General features: G+C 55.2%; 1 protein-coding gene across 4 annotated transcripts in view; it reads right to left on the minus strand.

Annotated features, from left to right (window-relative positions):
* Window positions 1-18,691, minus strand: part of VAV2 (vav guanine nucleotide exchange factor 2) — a 174,598-nt gene that overhangs the window by 40,087 nt on the left and 115,820 nt on the right. For all 4 annotated transcript variants that reach the window (XM_060101528.1, XM_060101529.1, XM_060101527.1 and 1 more), the window contains exons 4-5: window positions 17,943-18,011; window positions 383-485 (exon numbers count right to left, since the gene is read on the minus strand). In XM_060101528.1, the coding sequence (XP_059957511.1) occupies window positions 383-485; window positions 17,943-18,011 (172 nt within the window). The remainder of the gene's footprint in view (window positions 1-382; window positions 486-17,942; window positions 18,012-18,691) is intronic.

An 18,691-nucleotide genomic window follows, 5' to 3' on the forward strand; every position in this document is an offset into this window, starting at 1 on the left:
GAGAGACGCACGACTGACTAAGGGCAGAGGGAGGCAGGCTGCCCGAGACCAGCACCGCGTCACTATCCAAGGCTCCCTGGGCAGGAAGGACTCGGGGTCCTGCACGCCCTCCGGAGGAGACGTCCAGGGCAACACGTCCGGGAGGTGGGGTGGCAGCCGTGTCACATCCCGGTCTCCCTAGAACACTTCACAGGAAAGAAGGGACCGGCCGACTGGCGCAGGGGATGAACCCCACGGTGGCCAGGAGGGACCGGGTGCAGCGCCGCCCCCGCCGGTGGCTCAGACGGTGGGGTCTGCGCAGAGGCTTTAAAGGAGGGGCGGGGCGGGCCGCAGGGGCGGGCCGGGCCGCAGGGGCGGGGCTGGCCGGGCCGCGGGGGCTCACCATGGGCTGCTGCACCTCCACCTTGATGATGTCCTCATAAATGTCGTCCCCTTCATCCTCGCACGGGACGCAGTCGTAGATGTCCTCCCCCACGTCATGCTCACTGCACGGGAGGGAAGCGGGGGAGAGGGGTGGGAGGCTGAAGCCACGTCCACGAGGGGGCCCCCCGGAGGGTAGAGGCCGTTGGGGCCACCGAGAGGCCCTCCCTCTCGGCCTCAGTGTCCTGGTCCAAGGACAGGGCACCTGCTTCCTGTGGTTTCTGGTAGTTTAACCCAGGCAGCCTGGGAGTGCCTTGTGCTCTGCCTGCCGCTCTTCTGGAAGGTCCCACCATGACAAAGTCCACCTACCCCAGCCCTTTAGTAAAAGCAGGGGCACATGCTGGGGCCCGGGGGCGAGATACTGCCTTCACGGGAATCTCTGCATAGCTGATGGACAGGCATGCCCAGCTCTGGGGACCAAAGGCCCTCCCCCCGGGCCCATGGCTGGGACCTGAAGCCCCGAGTGCTCTCGGCTCAGCCCAAGGTCTCCCCAGTCCCAGCAGTCGAAGTGTGAAGGTCAAAGTGCAGAGCTCACAGGCACGTGGACATTTCCCCACCCGTCAGCAAGGAAGCAGAACAGAGCAGGACGAGGAGTTTGCGATGCGCCTTCCCGAAGGAGCAAGGAAGTTACCGCTTAACTTAACAATTCGATAAACCTTTGTTTTTGGCTCATGATCTTGCCAGCAAGTTATACCCTCTGATCTGCAAGCCTCCAGTCAAGGGACACCTCCTCCAAGAGGCCCTCTGGGATCCCCCGCCCAGTCTGCCATCCGGGACTCTCCATCTGGAGCTCTTGTACCAAGGGCATCCCTCTCACTGCATCTCCAATTATTTTATAAGTGCCTGTGGATAAGCCTGTCTCTTCCCCAGACAAAACCCAACTGCTTCCTCTCTTCTGATCCCCACTCCTGATACAAAGTAGGTGCTCAGCAAATATTTCACTGAAAGAGCCAACAGCAAGTGAGCCAACCCGACTTCTCCCTCACTTCCCACAGGCCCCCGGCCCCCAGGGGTCACTCTGGCCTGGGGATTGGGGACAGGAGTCACCCTGGGCCCAGGGCAGCCAGCTCTTCAGCCTGCCGTGGGGTCCGTCCTTGGGGCAGGCTGTGCTCAGAGGCCAGCTCTCCCGGGAGGCCCACGCCAGCCCCGAGTGCCTCTCTGTGTGAGGACACATCTCATAGCCTGGCTCAAAGGAGGCCTGGCAAAGTTCTCTTCTGAAAGGCGTCAGCATGAGGTGGACCACTTCCCCTCCCCACCGCACAGAGTCCTGGAGTGGGGAGGGGAGGGAGGAGAGAGCAGAAACGATACCCAGCGGCTCTCACGAGTGGGTTTCTGGCCCCGTCCCAAACCTAGCTTTTGAATATTAGCTGTCATTCTAGAGGCTGGGGTGGGGGAGACAGATCGCCACAATCCTACTGGAGAGAATGTGTCGTATTCAAGGAAGGTCGTGGCAGCCAGTCTCCCCAGAGCCCTGGAAACCTCCCCCGTGGGGCTGAGCTGCAATGGGACAGTGGGTAGATGCATCAGACCTCCCTCTGTGGGGGACGATTCCAGGGATGGGGTGAGCCAGTGTCCACCTTGATGAGACCCCCGCAGGTAGCTGATGAGCAAGGGAGGGAGAGGAAGCTGCTGCTTTGGGAGTGTGTCACTTGCTGCTTTACCACCACCACTCCAGGTGTGAGGAAGCAAAAGTTGGCCTGAGGACAAAGCCGGATCACACGGGGCTCGGCCAGCTAACGGACCCCTGTGACTGTGACATGAACAGTCACTCACCCACCGACGAGCCCGTCCACAGGGATGCCAATGCACGTGTGGGCACTTGAAAAACATGTACGCTTTTCAACTTAACACACCCTTGGAGATGGAGAGCACTGAGGCCCTTGCACAGATTAGAAAACCACACACTGAGGCTCCACAGTGGCTACAGGGAGCTGTGGGGTGGTCTCGGCCCCAGCTCGTCCTTTCTCCCCTCTCCCGCCCGCCCTCCACTGCGAGACGAGTGTCTGGACGTCAGCAGTGCCGAGAACTGGGGTGCAAATCAGCACCCAGATGGTGACAGGGCTCCCAGCTCCTGTCAGAACCAATGAGAAGGCAGAGAGGGGGTTCTGTCCCCTAAGATAGGCCTTGGGAACGGTCACTCATGTCGACACAGATCACCCCCGCCTCTCCAGAGGCTGCCCCCAAAGGAAACAGTTCCCGTAGCCCTGACCACCAGATTACTGGGGGTCCAGGCAAGTACCTGCAGGGGTTCCTTCTGAAGGATGCCAGACACCCTGGATTTTTGTCGTGCAGCCAAGCGAGGCTGGTGACAAAGGCACTGTCGAGAATTCTGACAGCGTGGAACAGAAGGGAAGCCCCCGGGCTGCTCAGCGAGACACCTCGAAGGCAGATCAGCCCGCTCATACCGTCTGAAGACAGTCATCAGCTTTGCTCTGATGGGCCGGTGGAAGGAAGTGGGGTGGGTGGGGGACCTTGACAGTTAAATATTCTACGAGCCGATGAAATGAATAAAGTGACTGAACGTGAGCCTGCAAAGGGTCCTCGAGGCCATCAGGTGCAGGGACAGCAATCTGCCGTCCCAGGAGCCCCCTTCCTCATCCCACATTTGGGGGGACATCCTAACTGACCCCAGGACTCTATCCCATCCAGCTCAGAATCTTTTCCAGCAAAGACCCCCATGCAGCCCCCACCATCAACTGGAATCAGGGCTCGAGATGCAACTGAGCCCAAAGCTCTCTGTCGTGTGGATGGGGAAGCCGGGGTGCACGGGCGGGGAACTGGCCACATGGTCTTTCGGAAGCCACGTTCCTGCTCTGCTAGCTCCTGGCAGGTGGACCGGTCAGAATGCTTTCATTGGCTGAGGACCTGATGGCGTGGGCACTGAGGGCTCTTCAGAGAAACGGAACCGGCGATCTGTCGATCTTAGGGTGATGCAGGCACCCACCCCATTAGGACCCCAAGCAAGAGCTGTGCTTGACAGAGAGGACAGTGAAGGCTGGAGAGGTCAGAAGCTTCCCAGACAGGTGGGACTTGAAAGACGCTTGGACACCAGTGTGGACTGTGGGGTCCTACGGAAGGTGCCAAGGGGCAGAGTCCCTTCTCTGCCACCCTCTTCGCTGGCACCATCCGCATTATCTAGGCATGCACCGACGTCTACATGCACCTATTGTGTCTACAGAGCACCTACTGCGTTTCGAGCGTGGGGCGGAATGCCTTAACACAGGCTTCTCATTTGGGGGATAGGATTTATGTAGATCGAGATGTACCCTTAGCTCTACCATTTTGACAAGGGGACGCCCCTGTGTAATTCACACCCCGTGACATCACAGAGCACCCTCATCTCCCCTGAAAGTCCCTCTCCTCCCTGATCGACCCCTCCCCCTCCCCTAGTAACCCGCCTCTGACTGTTCGTCACCAGAGATTCCCTTCGTCTGTTCTAGAACGTCACATCAGCTGCATCGTCTGTTACATTCACGTCTGTGTCTGGCTTCCCCTCCTCAACATCATGCCCCTGAGATCCAGGCTGTTGCCTTCATCAGCAATTCATTCCTTTTTATTGCTGAGTCCTAATCCCACAATTTGACATCCATTCTCCTTTTGATGAACATTTGGGTTGTTTCCAAGTTCTGGTTATTGTAAATAAAAGCTGCTATGAGCACTTGCCTTTTTTTTTTTTTTGGTGGACATGTGCTCTCATTTCCTTTGGAAATGAAATTCCATGAGGAGTGGACTTATTGGATCAAAGGGGAGGTGTGTGTGTTTATCTTCATCAATAACTACCAAGCATTTTTCCAAAGTGGCTGCAGCGTTTACTCCACCACCAGCAGTGTACACGAGTTACAGTTGCAGTTCTCTCCAGCTCTGGCGGGTTCCAGCCTTTTTAATTTTAGCCACTAGAGCGGGTATGTAGTGAGATAGAATTGCGGTTTTATTTTGCATTCCTGCAAAGATTAATGATGTTCACATTTTTTCTGTGTACTTATGAACATTTGTGTATCTTCCTATGAGAAAGGCTTGCTCAAGACTTTTGTCCATTTCTAAAAATTGGCTGCCTTATTCTTATTGAATTCTAGGAGTTCTTTATATATGATGGATACAAGTCTTTTGTCAGATATGTTTTTTGAACTTTTCTTCCCCAGTCTCTGCAAGGCTACTCGTTTTCTTAATGGTGTCTTGATAAACATTCATTTTTCATTTTAATGAAGCTTAATTTATTGACTTTTTCTTCTATGGTGTCCTGACTCTATCCTGTGTTGCACCTACAAAATCTTTGTGCCTTGTGTAAGAAATCTCTGCTTTCTTCCAGGTTGCAAAGGACTTTCTCCTGTATCTTCTTCTAAGACCTGTATGGTTTCAGTGTTTTTGTTTAGGTCTCTAATCCATCTCAAATGGATTTTTGTGTATGGTGTGAGGTAGGGATCGAAGTTCATTTACTCATCCCCACGTGGATATCCAGATGTTTCAGAACAATTTGTTGAAAACTTTCTTTTCTCCATTGGATTGCTTGGATCTCTTTGACAAAAACCAATTGACTATATATGTGTGGGTCTGTTCTAGAATGCTCTATTCTAGCCCATCAATACATTCAGCTATCTTTATGCCAATACCACTCTGTCTCGATTAATTTAGTTTTATAGAAAGTATAAAGCTAAATAGAAAGTTTTATAGAAATCAGGCAGTGTAAATCCTCTAGCTTTGTTCTTTTATAGGACTGTTTAGACTATCCGAAAGTCCATTGTATTTCCATATCAACTTTACAATCACCTTGTCAATTAAAAAAAAAGTCTGTTGGAATTATAATAGGAACTGTAGTGACTCTACAGTTTAATCTGGGGGAAAACTGACATCTTAACAATATCATCTTCCAACCCACAAACATAGTATACACTTTCATTTATTTAGGTCTTTAATTTCTCTCAGCAACATTTTGTAGTTTTATCATAAGAGGTTTTAGAATTTAGGAAGCTTGGGACTACTGTTTTTTTCAATGTTTGTTTGTTTTTTTTCCTGCCTTATTCTCTCTTTCTTCTCCTTCTGAGATTCCAATTATACCTGTTAGACCACTTGATATTGTCCCACACGTCTGAGGCTCTGTTCATATTTTTCAATCTCCTTTTCTCTCTGTAATTACGAGTGTATAACTTCCATCGAACTATTGAATATTTTCAAGGTCAATGACTCTTTCTTCTGCCATCTGCAGTCTTCTATTAAACTGATCCAGTGACTGTTCATTTGCTATCATGCTTTTTTGTTCTAAAATTTCCATCTGGCCCTTTTTTATAGTTTCTATTTCTCTGCTGAGGCTCCTCATCTGTTCATTGATTTGGTGCATATTTTCCTCAAAACCCATATTTATTATAAAAGCTGCTAATTGTGACTTCTAAGTCATCTCAAGGTTGGTTCCCCTCGACACTGTTTTTTTCTTGAGTATGATTCACTTGTTCCTGTTTCTTTGTAAATTTGATGATTTTTTTCATTGGACGCTGGACGTTATGAATGATTCATTACAGAGATTCAGCTCCTACTATTTCTTCTGAAAAGTAATACTTGTTCTGACAGTTAACTCGGTTGGTTGTACTTAAACTTCAAACTCTATCTTCCCTGCAGTGGGCAGCAGCTGCAATGGCTGCTAAATCCAGTTTCCAGCTGCGACATTTTTTGCTGGAAACCTTAGGGACTCTGCTGTGTGTGTGAGGTTTAATGGTCAACCCAGGATTTAGGTGGATTCTATAAGCAGATTTGAGCCTGTGGGTCCCTCCCTTCCAGCATTCCCTGCCTAACTTTCTGGCTGTTCTACCACCCCCAATTTCTTTCCTCAGGCACCTCAAGCCAGTGGATTGGGGATGCGCTTGTACAAAAGACTACAAGCACTCCATCCCATCCACAGTGAGCAGCTCTTGAAGAAACAGTGGGTTCCTCCGGGCAACAGAAAGATGATACAGTCCCCCTCCCCCTCCCCCCATACTCACAGAAGGAACAGGACCACAAGACGGAGACACTGGGAATACATCCCTGGTGGTTCCCCCAACACATGTCCACCACCATAATCTCAGCTGCTTTTCTTTCTCAAAATCAATAAAGACAAGGAACAGTCATTCATGCAGGATCCATTTTCACCACATTCATCTCTTCTAATGGACACAGGGCACTGAGGTTAAAAATAGGCAGCCAGAAACACCAGAGAGAGAGAGCTGTGCTCTGGCATCTGAACTTGGGACAGAAAAATCTCAAAAATGCAGACCCAATCACTTCTCTCCATTCTGCAAAATGTCTGTTATCCAGAGCCTGTTGAAAACTTGTGGGGGAGGGAGGGATAAATTGGGAGTTTGGGATTAACAGATACACATGACTATATATAAAATAGATACACACGACTATATATAAAATAGATAACCAACTAGGACCTACTGTACGGCACAGGGAACTATACTCAATATTGTAATAACCTATAAGAGAAAAGAATCTGAAAAATAGATATAGATGTATGTATAACTGAATCACTCTGCTATACACCTGAAACTAACACAACATTGTCAATCAACTATACTTCAATTAAAAAAAAAAAAAAAAAAAACCCTTGAGTAGTGAATGGTCAGCTTCCTGCCTGTAATGTCCTAACTTTACCGCTGTCTGCAGGGCCTCCTTATAGAGCCATGAGGGCACTCATAATCCTACTCTCTAGATTTACGATTCTTTTTAATTGTGAAAATACTCCCCAACCATTATTTAATTCAGGTCAATGAACACTAAGAAATACAGGTTCATGTATATTACACAAAATTATAAAACAGAAGCATTAAAATTTCATCTTGTGCATGTTCCACATTATGGGAGAAGGGAAAATAAAAGAAAAAGCAAAGAAGTGGGGTTTTTAAAAAAATGAAAACAAAGTCATAAAAGTAAAGTTACACATATTTGTTCCACTCGGCAATTAAGATGAAAAGACTATCAGATTTGATTGGTTTCATCGATACTTATCCTAAGACCAATTCAGTGCCGGTAGGTAACTTGTGGAATCTGGGGGGACACAGAGATGACAGAGGCACCAACAGACTCTGTCCCGTGGACCTCACAGTCCAGGTGGGGAGACAGACAGGGCAGCAGGTATGGCTGAGATGCAGACCCTTCTAAACTGGAGGAGTGTCATCTGTGTGGGGTGACAAGCTCTGGCTCCCAGTAGCTCTGTCCCTTTGGCGAACATCACATGGAACTTCCACTGCTTCCCAAACTCTTAGCTAAGGCATCGCCTCCAAGTGTGAGTCTCCTAAACAGGGCAGGGGGTAGATTCCAGGTCTTAGGCATCTGCTAAAGCAAATGAGTTAATGCTGTGACCAGCTGTGCCCAGTGCATCTGACGGCCGTGGCTGTTGAATGGAGGAAAAGGAAATGACAGGTGTGGGCTCGGGAGTGGGGGAGGGGCGCAAGATGAGGTCCCCCGAGTGTCTGAAGTGCCCTGGAGTGCAGGGCGGTGACCTGGAGGTGGATCCCGTGGGGTACGGATCCTGGTCTGTTTCCTCCCTGCGACACGAGCTCGATGACCACCCAGCTCTGCCCTGGCCCTCAGAACCGGAGCCAGCCCCCAGCAACCCCTGCACACTGTCCCACGGCACAGAGGCAAGGAGTCTGTACCCCCATCTGGGCCTGGTGCACTCACCCCAACCCCCAGCCCAACCTCCCACAGTCCTTGAAAAGGACTCCAAGGCCCTGAAAAAACCCGAAAGAGCCTCTGAGTCACCCCAGCGGGAGTCCGTCGTGGCAGGTTGTCTCGGCTGCACCCTGGTTCTTTTCCCATCATCACTTGGACCAACAGAGCCCTGTCTTGGGGTTTCAAGTTATCAGAGGCTGGGTTTCATGGAGAAACTGCCTGTCTCCGCCGTGCTGGAGCCATCTGTGCTCGGTCAATGCTGGACCGCAGGGCTGGTGGGTCCCCTTCTCCTTCAGCTCAGGCCGGGGGCTCTCGTGGTGGGAACTTGACTCTCCCAAAGGTGACCCCCGTGGGGGGAAGCAGCCAGGCGAGTCCGAGATGGATTCTCAGCCCTGCCAGTGTCTGGCTCTGCAACTCTGGGCAGGAGAATCTAAGCCTCAGTCTCCGCATCTGCAAACTGAGAATAAGGCCAACCCCCCAGTAGGGTCATTGGAAGGACCAGCCTCAATAGAGACGACCAGCAGAGGCCCAGCATACAGTAGGTGTGCAATAAGTGACCGTGGCCCACCACCCCGTGGGTGAGAGGGGAGGGTCCATGAGACAATACTTAGCTCAGGGGTCCATGCTCGATAAACAGACACCAGCAGCATTAAATACCTCGGATGTTCTGAAACGCATCAGACTAGACAGGTGGGAGCCAGGTGTCAGCACTAATGTGTCCTTGGTAGGTTTCAGAGATCGCCCTTCTCTGTCCAGTTGTCCAGGAGAGACCAGAGGACGATGTGAGTGGGGGAGTCCGGGACCACGGTGGGGACGTGGATGCCTGCTCACAGATGAGTCTCCCGGCCAAGCCCACGCCACCACGAGACCTTGGCTCTCCCTTCAGCTGGACGCCACGTGGATGCCACGGCTTCCCCAGCCCCAGGCCCACGTTCCGCGACAGAGACCTCCCTGCCGGCCTCCTCTCCCCTCACCCTTTCACTCCTGCTGCTTTCCGGCAGCAGCTGCGCCGACAGATGCTAAATCCCCAAAATTATTCTGGTCCTCACAGTGGCCTGAGATCCTCCAGGAGGGCCCGAGCGCGGCCTGCTGCCCTCCGGAGACGGCAGAAAGCTCCCCTCCCGCCGAGACCCCACGGCCCGCCCCCCGCCCCAGAAGCCTCGCCTGCCTGTCCCAATTTTGGTACAGAAAGTCAGCTGCTCAGAAGAGACCCCCCGCCGCCTGTGGAAAATCAAAGAAAAGCCAACAAACTCTCCACTTTCTGCCTCTGGCGAGCCTGTATGTTTATGATGGACATAAAATATCGCTACTGACGGATGCGATATGCATTCTGGCCCCAGGCTGTCTGATGCTGGGAGGCAGGGTCCCAAATCACCGTTAAACTGTTACTAGGAAACCAAACCTGACACATCCCGACCTCCGTCCACACCATGCAGTGTGGGCGGCAGGGAGAGGGGGCTTCAGAGGGCCCGGAGAAGCCAGCTGTCGGCTGGATGGGCTGCACGTGGGGACAGACAGACAGACAGACAGATAAGGCGCTGCTAACACTAGGGAGGTCGGCCTCACGTGCCCTCAGAGGACCCTCCCCCCAACAGTCGAGAGAGGGTCTGCGCTCCCTACAGATGGGGAATGCAGGGCCCAGAGAGGGCAAGGTGGTCCCCCAAGGTTGTATAGCCATTTAGGGGCACACCTGAACAAAGATGTGGCTAGCAGGTTCCCAGAGGGGGCCCGGCTCGCCCGGCAGTGTGCTTCCTGCCATAACTCACTCTTTTCCAGGGACTCTTTCTAAGCAGTAGAAGAGTCTTCCCACCGTGAGCCAGACTCAATCACAATGATGAGGCCCAGGGGACTGTCCTAGCCAAGCAGCAGCTGGCTGGGGTTTCAATCCCTCCTTTGTCATGGAAAGTGTGCTGTGCGACCCGCAGGCAAATCACTTACCCACGCTGAGCCTTAATTTCCCCAACTACAAAATGGGGGCAGGGCCACCCACCTTGCAGGGTCCAGAAGGCTGAGATAACAGGGCAAAACTCAAGCACCGGGCCTGGCACTCAGGTGGACCCACTGAACGGTACCTGGAACCATGCTTGGATCCTTAATATAAGAATAGCAGGTGTCCAGGGCCTTGCTATGGTGTGCAGGGCCCAGCTCAAGTTACCTGCCTTTTCTGTGCTTTGTTCCCTGCAGGATGACCCTCCTGGGGAGCTTTCCTCTGGGGCGTGGGGGACAAATGCAGGAAGACAATGACAACACAGTGACAAAGATAATCCTGGTGGACGTTTTAATCTTCTGGGGAAGGGGCACCCCATTCAGCTTCTTGGAGGAGGTGACCTCTGGGCTGGGTTATGTAAGAGGAATAAGGGTCTGGCAACCAATACAGCAGATATTATGTACATGAAAGGATTTTTTTATAGTTAAATCCAACGTGTTATGCTTATTCATTTTTTAAAGGAATATTTCTTAAGTGCCACTGTGTGTCAAATCTGTGTTGAACACATGGGAAATAATGTAAAAAGGGCCTAGTCTTTATCCTCATGGAGTCCTGGAAGTTAGTATCAGGAGAGTGATTTGGAGAGGCCTTTATTAGACAGACTTTTGGCCACAGCCCAGCTGGTCCCTGCTTTCTTCTTGAAAACAGTAAAATGAATGTGTACATCCTTCCACACTGGCCTCCCCACCCTACAGAGACTGTGTTAAATCAGACCCCAGAATCGCTGTGACAGCCTTGTCCTGAAAGGACCCGGGGTTAACTAGGTATTAAAAATTCATGTTAAGTCTGTGTCGTATCTGCGGGCCTGCATAATTTAAATATTTAGCCAGGGCAGAGTGGCAACCGGGCATCTGCTCTGCGTTCATTCCGAAGGGCCCCTGTGCTCTCTCCAGCACAGAGAATGAACGAGCTTCTTTTCTGAAGTGCTGCAGGTCAGGGTTTCAAGGTCAATGAAGCCCTGAGCCCCCACAGCAGCCAGGACCTTGCAAAACTGCACAGGCCCAGGGACCAAAGGGCCGAGATGTCCCTGGAGGGCAGGGCAGGGAGCCTCAGAGCCGCGGGGCGCAGAGCCCGGGGCTGTCAGTTGCACCGGCTGCCTCCTTAACCAGAAGAGGGAGGAGCTACGAGCGTGTTTACGGCTCAGGGTGAGGATGGGCTGCCCTCTGGCCAACCGACAGTCCTGCAGCCAGCTCTGGGACGGCGGGGGAGCATCAGGCACCTTGTCTAGGCCATAGGGGCAGGAGAGCCACTGGGCTGCACACACACGGTGACTCTGGGGCCGGCACGGCTAGCCCTCAGGTCCTGAGCAACAGACACAGCTGAGACCCAGACTCTCCCAGGACCCCAGCCCAGAATAAGGCAGTGGCCGGCCTGGTGGGGGCAGGGACAGGTTTCCTAAGTCACATTTTGGCAAATCCTATGCACCTTCCATCCCCTTCCAGTAACACCTCCTCCAGGAAGCCCTCCAGGTGTCCTGGCCTGTCGAGGTCTGATCCCAGTGGACACTGCCTAGATAGCTCCTGTGGGGCTTAGAAGAGCTGTAAGAATGAGAACTGCAGGGCCCAGGTCACCACAAGGCCCTACCAGACAGCCCTGGGTGGAGACGGCAGTCAGGCAGGTGGCCTTCTGAGTCAGACCTGCTTCAAATCCCCTCTGCCCCTCAGCCACAGGGCTCAGTGTGGGGACAGACCCCCGTGTGCTCCGTGGACGCTGGATTCATTCCCTCCACCCGGCCGGTCCCAAAGCCGGGCCGGGCCTCCCAGACTTCACGTGAGGATGGAGAGCCCCTCGACAGGGAGGCACACAGCTGGCGCTCACTAAGTGCATACTGTACAAATGAAGGCCTGAACGGCCAGAGGGGAGGCAGCTGGGCCGGCAGACTGGGTGGACCTGTCCAGCAAGGACCATGGGAGAGCCGAGGCCTGCCTGTGCCTGGCTGTCACCACCTCAGCAGCCCAGAGCCAGGGCACCCGGTCTGGGGAAGCAGGCTGCAGAGCAGGGGGGAGACCTCCGCAGCGCCCAGGGCTCAGGGGACCCTGCCCGTCCCTGTCCAACCAGGCCCTCCACCGGCCTGAGGAGGGCGGCCACCGACACCGCCACTTTGGGGGGCTTTAGTGTCAACCCCCTTTGGGCCATGGTGGGGTCTGTGTTCTACACGAAGAGGGCTTTGTGGTTTGTTTTTAATGGGGCTGTTTCTGTGTAGTCTGCTTTCAAACTTGTCCCCTTGGAGAAGCAATCCTTTGGGAGAAACACGAGACGCCCCCAAACCCAGCGGCCTGTCCAGGCCTCGCACTTGGGTGTCCCCCACACGTGCAGGTCTCCTGCTCGACACTAACTTTCACGCGAGGCGGCATGAACGTAAGGGAACCTTCTTTGTGGCTGGGAGTGGCGGGTGGGCAGGGTCACCGGGTGGGGTGGGCATAGGCTCCCCCTCAGCTGAGGGTCACAGTCAGGCAGAGCGACAGTTGCTCGTCCTCTGCAGTAGGAGGCCGGCAGGAGGGGCCTGGCCTCTGCCCTCCCAGCAAGCAGCACCCCCCCCAACCTGTGCACTCCTACCTCACTCCCCAGGGACCAGGAAGACCAGCTCCAAGAAGATGCCCAAAGCCCCTTGAAAGCAGCTTCGACTCGGGGAAACTCCTACATTTTATGCATCTTAAAAAATTACCCCAATGATGCTAACACAGCGCCTTTAAAGCTGCGAAGTCATCTTATGATGTAATAAAGCACTCAGCTATACATTTACGGATTAATTGTATTCCCTGCCGTGTCACGATCACATTTGTTTAAGCCTGAGAATCACTTCAATTCCGAGGAAAGCGAACCCGGTGTCAAGGAGTGGCCTCCTCGATCGTGAAACCGTGGCTCCGTCAAGCTCGAGGCGCCCCACGTAGCATCTGGGCTGGTGCTTTCACTCCAGAGACGGGGGAAGTGAGCCCCGAGAAGGATCGAATGGGCCCAGAGGAAGACAGAAAGCCACCATGAGAGCCACGTGCGGCCGAGACGGACGCGCCCCTGCTGTTCCTCAGCCTGCGTGATGCTCTCTCTCCAGCCGGCAAGGATAACCTTGAGGCACCCCCCCACGCCGGGCGCCCCCCAGCACTGAAGCACACCCAGTTGGGGGGTCTCTGCAGGCCTTCTGATGCAGGCCATGCCTTCCTTCATATGAGGAGGGTGGTCCTCCCAGCGCGTCCCAGGGTGCTTCGATGATTCTGATTTCTTGCAAACACCTTGCGGTGTCTCAAACCTGCCGCGCCTCTGCGGGGACAGGCCCCGGCAAGGCTGCTCCTTCCACTGGGACGCCACCCCTGCCCTTCAGCCGCTTCCCACTTGGGCTCCAAGACTCAGGGGTCACGTCTTCTGAGAAGCCTTCCCTGATTTCTGAGCTGGCATTCACCCGGCCCCACTCTGGACTCCTGTGGTGAACTGTCTCATGAGTGTCTTTTTTCTGTGTGCAAATCTGACTCCCAGCCCTGGTTGGGGGGGCCTGCCCCAGTGCAGATGCCTAAACCCTGGCCCACCCAGGAGTCGGGCAGGTATCAGAAGGTAGGGGGGCAGCTCCAGGTTCCCGGGAGCACCTGGAAGGAAGCAAGGGGTAGCGGGAGGGACGAGCCATTAGGCAAATGCAAGGTACTAATCGTCAGGGCAGTTTAAAAACAGGCCTCTCATGTGGGGCTCAGTTTGCTTGATGAAGCATTTTTTAAGTGGCACTATTTTCTGTTAATTTTTTCAACCAGCTGCTCTATTATCTGATTATACATTATTCAAGGATCTCAAAAGTGAGCTTAGAGCTCTAGAGAACACAATCTTAGTGCAGCATCATCCATTCAAACGCAGGGGGCTCTGCGCCGGCCCCCGGAATGCTGTTCTGGATCCGAGACCCGGGCTGCCCACATGGGGCCACTAAGCCACATGTGGCTGCAAGCTCCCAAACGTGGCCAGTGGACTGACCCGACTCACGTTCTGCAAAAGAATGTCAGCTACTTCATTAATGATCTGTTATGTTAACGATTACATGTTGAACTAGATGATACACTGGGTTCAGTAAAAATACATTCATAAAATTCATTTCACCTGTTTCTTTTTTCTCTTTCTGGTGCAGCTACTAGAAAATTAACAATCGCACAGGCGGCTCATGTTTGATTTCTCCTGGACGGCGCTGCCATGGCCATTTGGAAACCGGAGACAAAGGCCACATCCTTGGTAGACTGGGAGGATGGGAACCGCTTCCCCTGCCTGGGTGCTCAGGGTGTGCCCGCTGGGCGCTGTGCTACTGCAGTGTAGCTGAGGACCGACACCATGTGTTACACACAGGGGAGCCGGGGCGCAGAGACTGGGTAACCCGCCAAGGCCCACGTGCTAGGACACGCCAGAGCCGAGGCTCCAGGTCTGCCCAGAGACGCCCTTGGCTGCTTTGGGAACAAGGCAGTGGCTCCTGCACGGCCCGGTCGGTGCTCCTGCTTTAGGTGGGTGGAAGGGGGCTCTCAGTGTGCAGCAGCATCTCGTGGGCAGAGGCTGCAGGGTCCTCAGTGACCCGCCGGGGGGACACTGGGGGGCTGTGAAGACACGCCCGGTAGGAACGGCGCCTCTAGCGAGGATTCTGAGGGGCCCACGCGGGAGCCACATCTCTCCTCCAGCGACGCCCACGCTCACCCCTCGCAACCCAGCACGCTCCCCGCTCCCCACTCCCGCACTTTAAATTTCCAGAAAGTGCACAGCAACCAGCTGGTGGCTGAACAAATACATGACTGATGGACTGATGGAACAGAGGCATCCTTGGGGCCATGCACAGCTGGCGGTCCCCCACTGGTGCCCAGACCCCCCACCAGGCTCGCCTTTCCCCAAACAGCTGCGGAGCGTCCGAGGTCTAGGAGGTCAGGAGGGGCCCCTGAGAAACACAAGGTGATCATCCTTTCTGACACCTGGCCAGAGCCCAAAGGAAAGAATTAGCCAGTTCTGCTGGAAACGTCACTCCCTGGCTCCCTGGCGCTGCCTGGCATCAGATCCAGGCCAGTGCCCCGTTCCCTGCCCCAGGGAGGCCAGGGAAGAAATGACATTTCTGTTTGTGTCTTGTAAATTGCCATAATGGATAAATATGAATCCCAAGTCCTCAGAGGCAGGATGCTAGGAAATCTTGATTTTCAGTAAAAGGAGAAGGGGGAAAAAAAGCATGAAAAATTTATTAACCTGGAGCCTCTGGGACCAAACCGCAACTTCAAGACTCAAATTCATTGCCCTCCCCTATTAATGTACGATTTACGTTTGCAATAACTGCAGTCATAAGGAACTCATTGGATTAAGGAGGCTCACTCTTAATATCATGGAATAATATTATTTAACTGTGTGCAAAGCCACACATCCCCCAGACTGGCTTCTCCATGCAAGAGGAATTCCATCCTGTGAGAGGTCAGACACATGCAGAATAGACTGAGAAAGGGGAAAATGGGCACCCGGGGTCGCTGGCCAACTCACCGCCCAGGACTCCTCCAAACTGAACGTGAAAGAGCCATTGGGACAGGCTAAGCGGGGGGCCTGGCTGGTGCAGAGGAAGCTGTGCAAGGGCGGCGTGGGCCCCACCCTCCTGGAACCCTCAGCCTCTGCTGACCCCTCATGCATGTCTCGGGAGGGCAGAGACCCCCAGCCTCAGCTTGGGGGTGACTTGGGAGAAATGGCAGATCAGGGCCCGACACTCAGCACTGGGCAAGGGGCTCCCCGGACCCTGGGGGGGCGCTGACTTTGCATGGTGGGGAGGCGAGGGTACAGGCTCGGGGTAAAAAGGCAGCTCTGCCGCTCCCTCGCTGAGTGACACGGGCCAGTAGCTTCCCTCCCGAGGCCTCAGTTTCCTTATCTGTAAAGCAGGGCCCCCCCCCTAGAATACCCCTCACAAGGAGACTGTGGGGCGGAGTGGGGGATAGAAGGAGATGAAGCACCAGCGGTGTACCCCTACCACCCCCAACGTTATCGCCTGGGATGCGCTGTTAGGCCGCGGGCACGGGGTGCCAGCTGCTGGGGGCTGGGGGGGCGGTGACATGGAAATGCAGGGACTGACCTCGGGAACCTTCCAGTCTATCACAGTGCACCCCACAAACACCCCAAAGGCCAGACAGGGGTGTGGGTGCTCTGTGATGCATGGGGTGTGAGTGAGGATGCTGGCTGGGCGGGCGGATGGACGGAGGGTGAGAGGCTTCCCGAAGTGGGGGGCACTTAGGCCCGGACTCGGCAGACAGGGAGAGGCTCTCCAAGGCAAAAAATGCCGGGAAGGGCGGGCGGGAAGCAGTACCAGCGCGGAGCTCAGCCAGCAAGGGGGCTGCAGACGGGTGGGGACTCCTGGGGGCCTCCCTCCGGCCGTGCCTCTCTGAGCCTCGGTTTCCTCACCCCTTACGGGGGGTGGGGGAAGGTGGGCAGCCCCTCATTCAGCCCCGCACCTCGGGAGGCCCCGTGGGTTGGAGTGCACCCTTCTCGAAATGTTCCAAGTCCTCCTCTGATTCCTGGGACCGGGCAGTGGCATCCAGGTAGGGAGCCCCAGGCCCCGGTTGTGACTCGTGTGGACCCTGGGGCCCATTTGCCCCCTCAGGGCGCTCTCCACCCTCGGACCCACAAGGGGTCGACCAGGTGTCCCGAGGATCGCCACCATTCACACTGGGGTCAGGCAGTTTCCGGAAGATGGGCTGGTGGCAGCTATGCCCACTGGCCAGTGAGTGTTTCACTCACAGATCACATAATGTTGGGCCGCCAGCTTGCTGCCCACATGCTGATTTTTCAATGACTCAAGTTATTTAAATGGATAGAGATCCTGCAAAGAATATCTGCCCAGGCCCCATATCCTAAAGGCAGCCTGGATGGGGGCGTGGAACAAGCTGGGGGCTTTGACACAGCAGTGCACAGCAAATCACGGCTCTTACTCTGATTATGATTCTTATTCTCAGTCTGTGCTGTAAGATGAAGAAGAGAGAGGCCACGAGTCTTCCCAGAAGGAACAGCCGTTTATCCGGGAACAAAGACAGGAAAGAGGTCCCCAGGGGCAGGAACCCGGGGAAGAGGGTCGTCCACCTGGCCTGAGGGCAGTGGGCCGGCCAGGTCAGGAGCCACGTGGGACCACCCTACGGCCTGGGCAAGCCCGTCATCTCCCGGGCCTCGGTCCCCCTCCTGCAGGATGGGGCGGCCCTGCCAGCTCCACCCCGCCCCACCTTCTCCGAGCAGCAGGCCACATGACCCCACCCCCGGCCACAGCTGACCGCACAGAACCCAACCATCTCTTCTGGAAGAGCCGCCACCCAGGGATTCCTGCCAGTCCCTGGGGGGCTCCAGGACCATAAGGTGAAATGTCCGGGGAGGGGCAGCTGGACCCAGGTTGCATGAGATGGTGCAAGAAATCCTCGGAGAGAGGAATCGGGGGGACCCGGGGCAGGCAAAGACGGGGCCTTGGGAGAAGGGGAGATCCCCCAGTGGCTTCAGGTAGCCTGGCCTCGGCCCAGCCCCAGCCCGCATCAGGCCATGAGACAACCCAGAATCACCAACTGCCTTTGCCTGTAACCTGTGCTCCAGGGGCCCCAGCTTCTGGAAACTCCAGCTCTCTCCCATCCGCAGCACAGCCTCCAAGGGCCGAGCTAGGACACCTCCCCAGCCCCACTGCAGCTTCGATAGAGAAGCCCGGCAAAAGCCAGCCCTCCTCACGCCTAAGCCTGGGGAGGAGGGCCACAGCCACGTCACCAGCAGACACGCTGGGAGCCTCCTGGAATGTGGGGTGAAGAACGGCGCATCCTTCCAGCAGGGGAGCCACACCACCACCCCCGTGGGGACGGCCCGGGCGGCCCAGGCAGACGGCCGAGACCAGCGTCCGTCGAGGGGGCCCGCGTGAAGCCCCGCTCCCCACCTCCCCCCACCACCTCCTTACTCTGCCAGTTCCTCCAGGCTGCGGTAGACGTCATCGTCATTCTCCGCGGTCTCCTCCGAGGGGAAGGGCCTGTGGGAGAGGAGACGTCAGGGGAGTGAGCAGGTCTCGGTGGCACTGCCGCCCTGGCCGGGCCCCCAGCCTGTGGTCCACCACGGGCCCCCTGGAGCGAGCGCAGGAGCAGGCGGGCTTCTATCTGCTCCCTCGTGGAAGGAAACGGGGCGCAGGTTACGCGGCTGTGTGATGCAGGACCGCCCAGATAGACGTGCCTAGAGTGAGGACCCCACGCCCAGCTCGGCCCCAGACACCGGAAGTCGGTCCCTCTGTCCAGGCCCCGGCATCCCTGTTGGCAAACGAGGGAACCGGGTCAGGGACAGCAGGAAGCTTCCGTCCACGTGACTATCCTGCTTCCACGCGCCAGGGGGACCTCAGACACGGGGATGTGGGCTCCCCTGGGCATCCTCGGCGGGGAGCACGGGAACCTGTCTTTAGGAGACAAAGAGGGTGGGCCATGAGCCCCAAACTTATCTGGACTTGAGACCCTTATTTTCCATGAAAATCTCCCAGTTCTGTATTGGGGGGATGCCCAGGGTCCCCGCAAACTCTGTCACCCCGAAGACGCATCTGGGAGGAGTAAGAGAAGGGCCCAGGTGTCAGAAAACTTCCCGGCTGGTGTGAGGAGGGCGGCACGGCAGGGTCGTCACCTGCAGACGGGCATCTACCTGGGCAGCTCAGAATCCGTGGGAGGGAAA

The sequence above is a fragment of the Mesoplodon densirostris genome, chromosome 6 (genome assembly GCF_025265405.1).
Source record: "Mesoplodon densirostris isolate mMesDen1 chromosome 6, mMesDen1 primary haplotype, whole genome shotgun sequence".
NCBI lineage: Eukaryota > Metazoa > Chordata > Mammalia > Artiodactyla > Ziphiidae > Mesoplodon > Mesoplodon densirostris.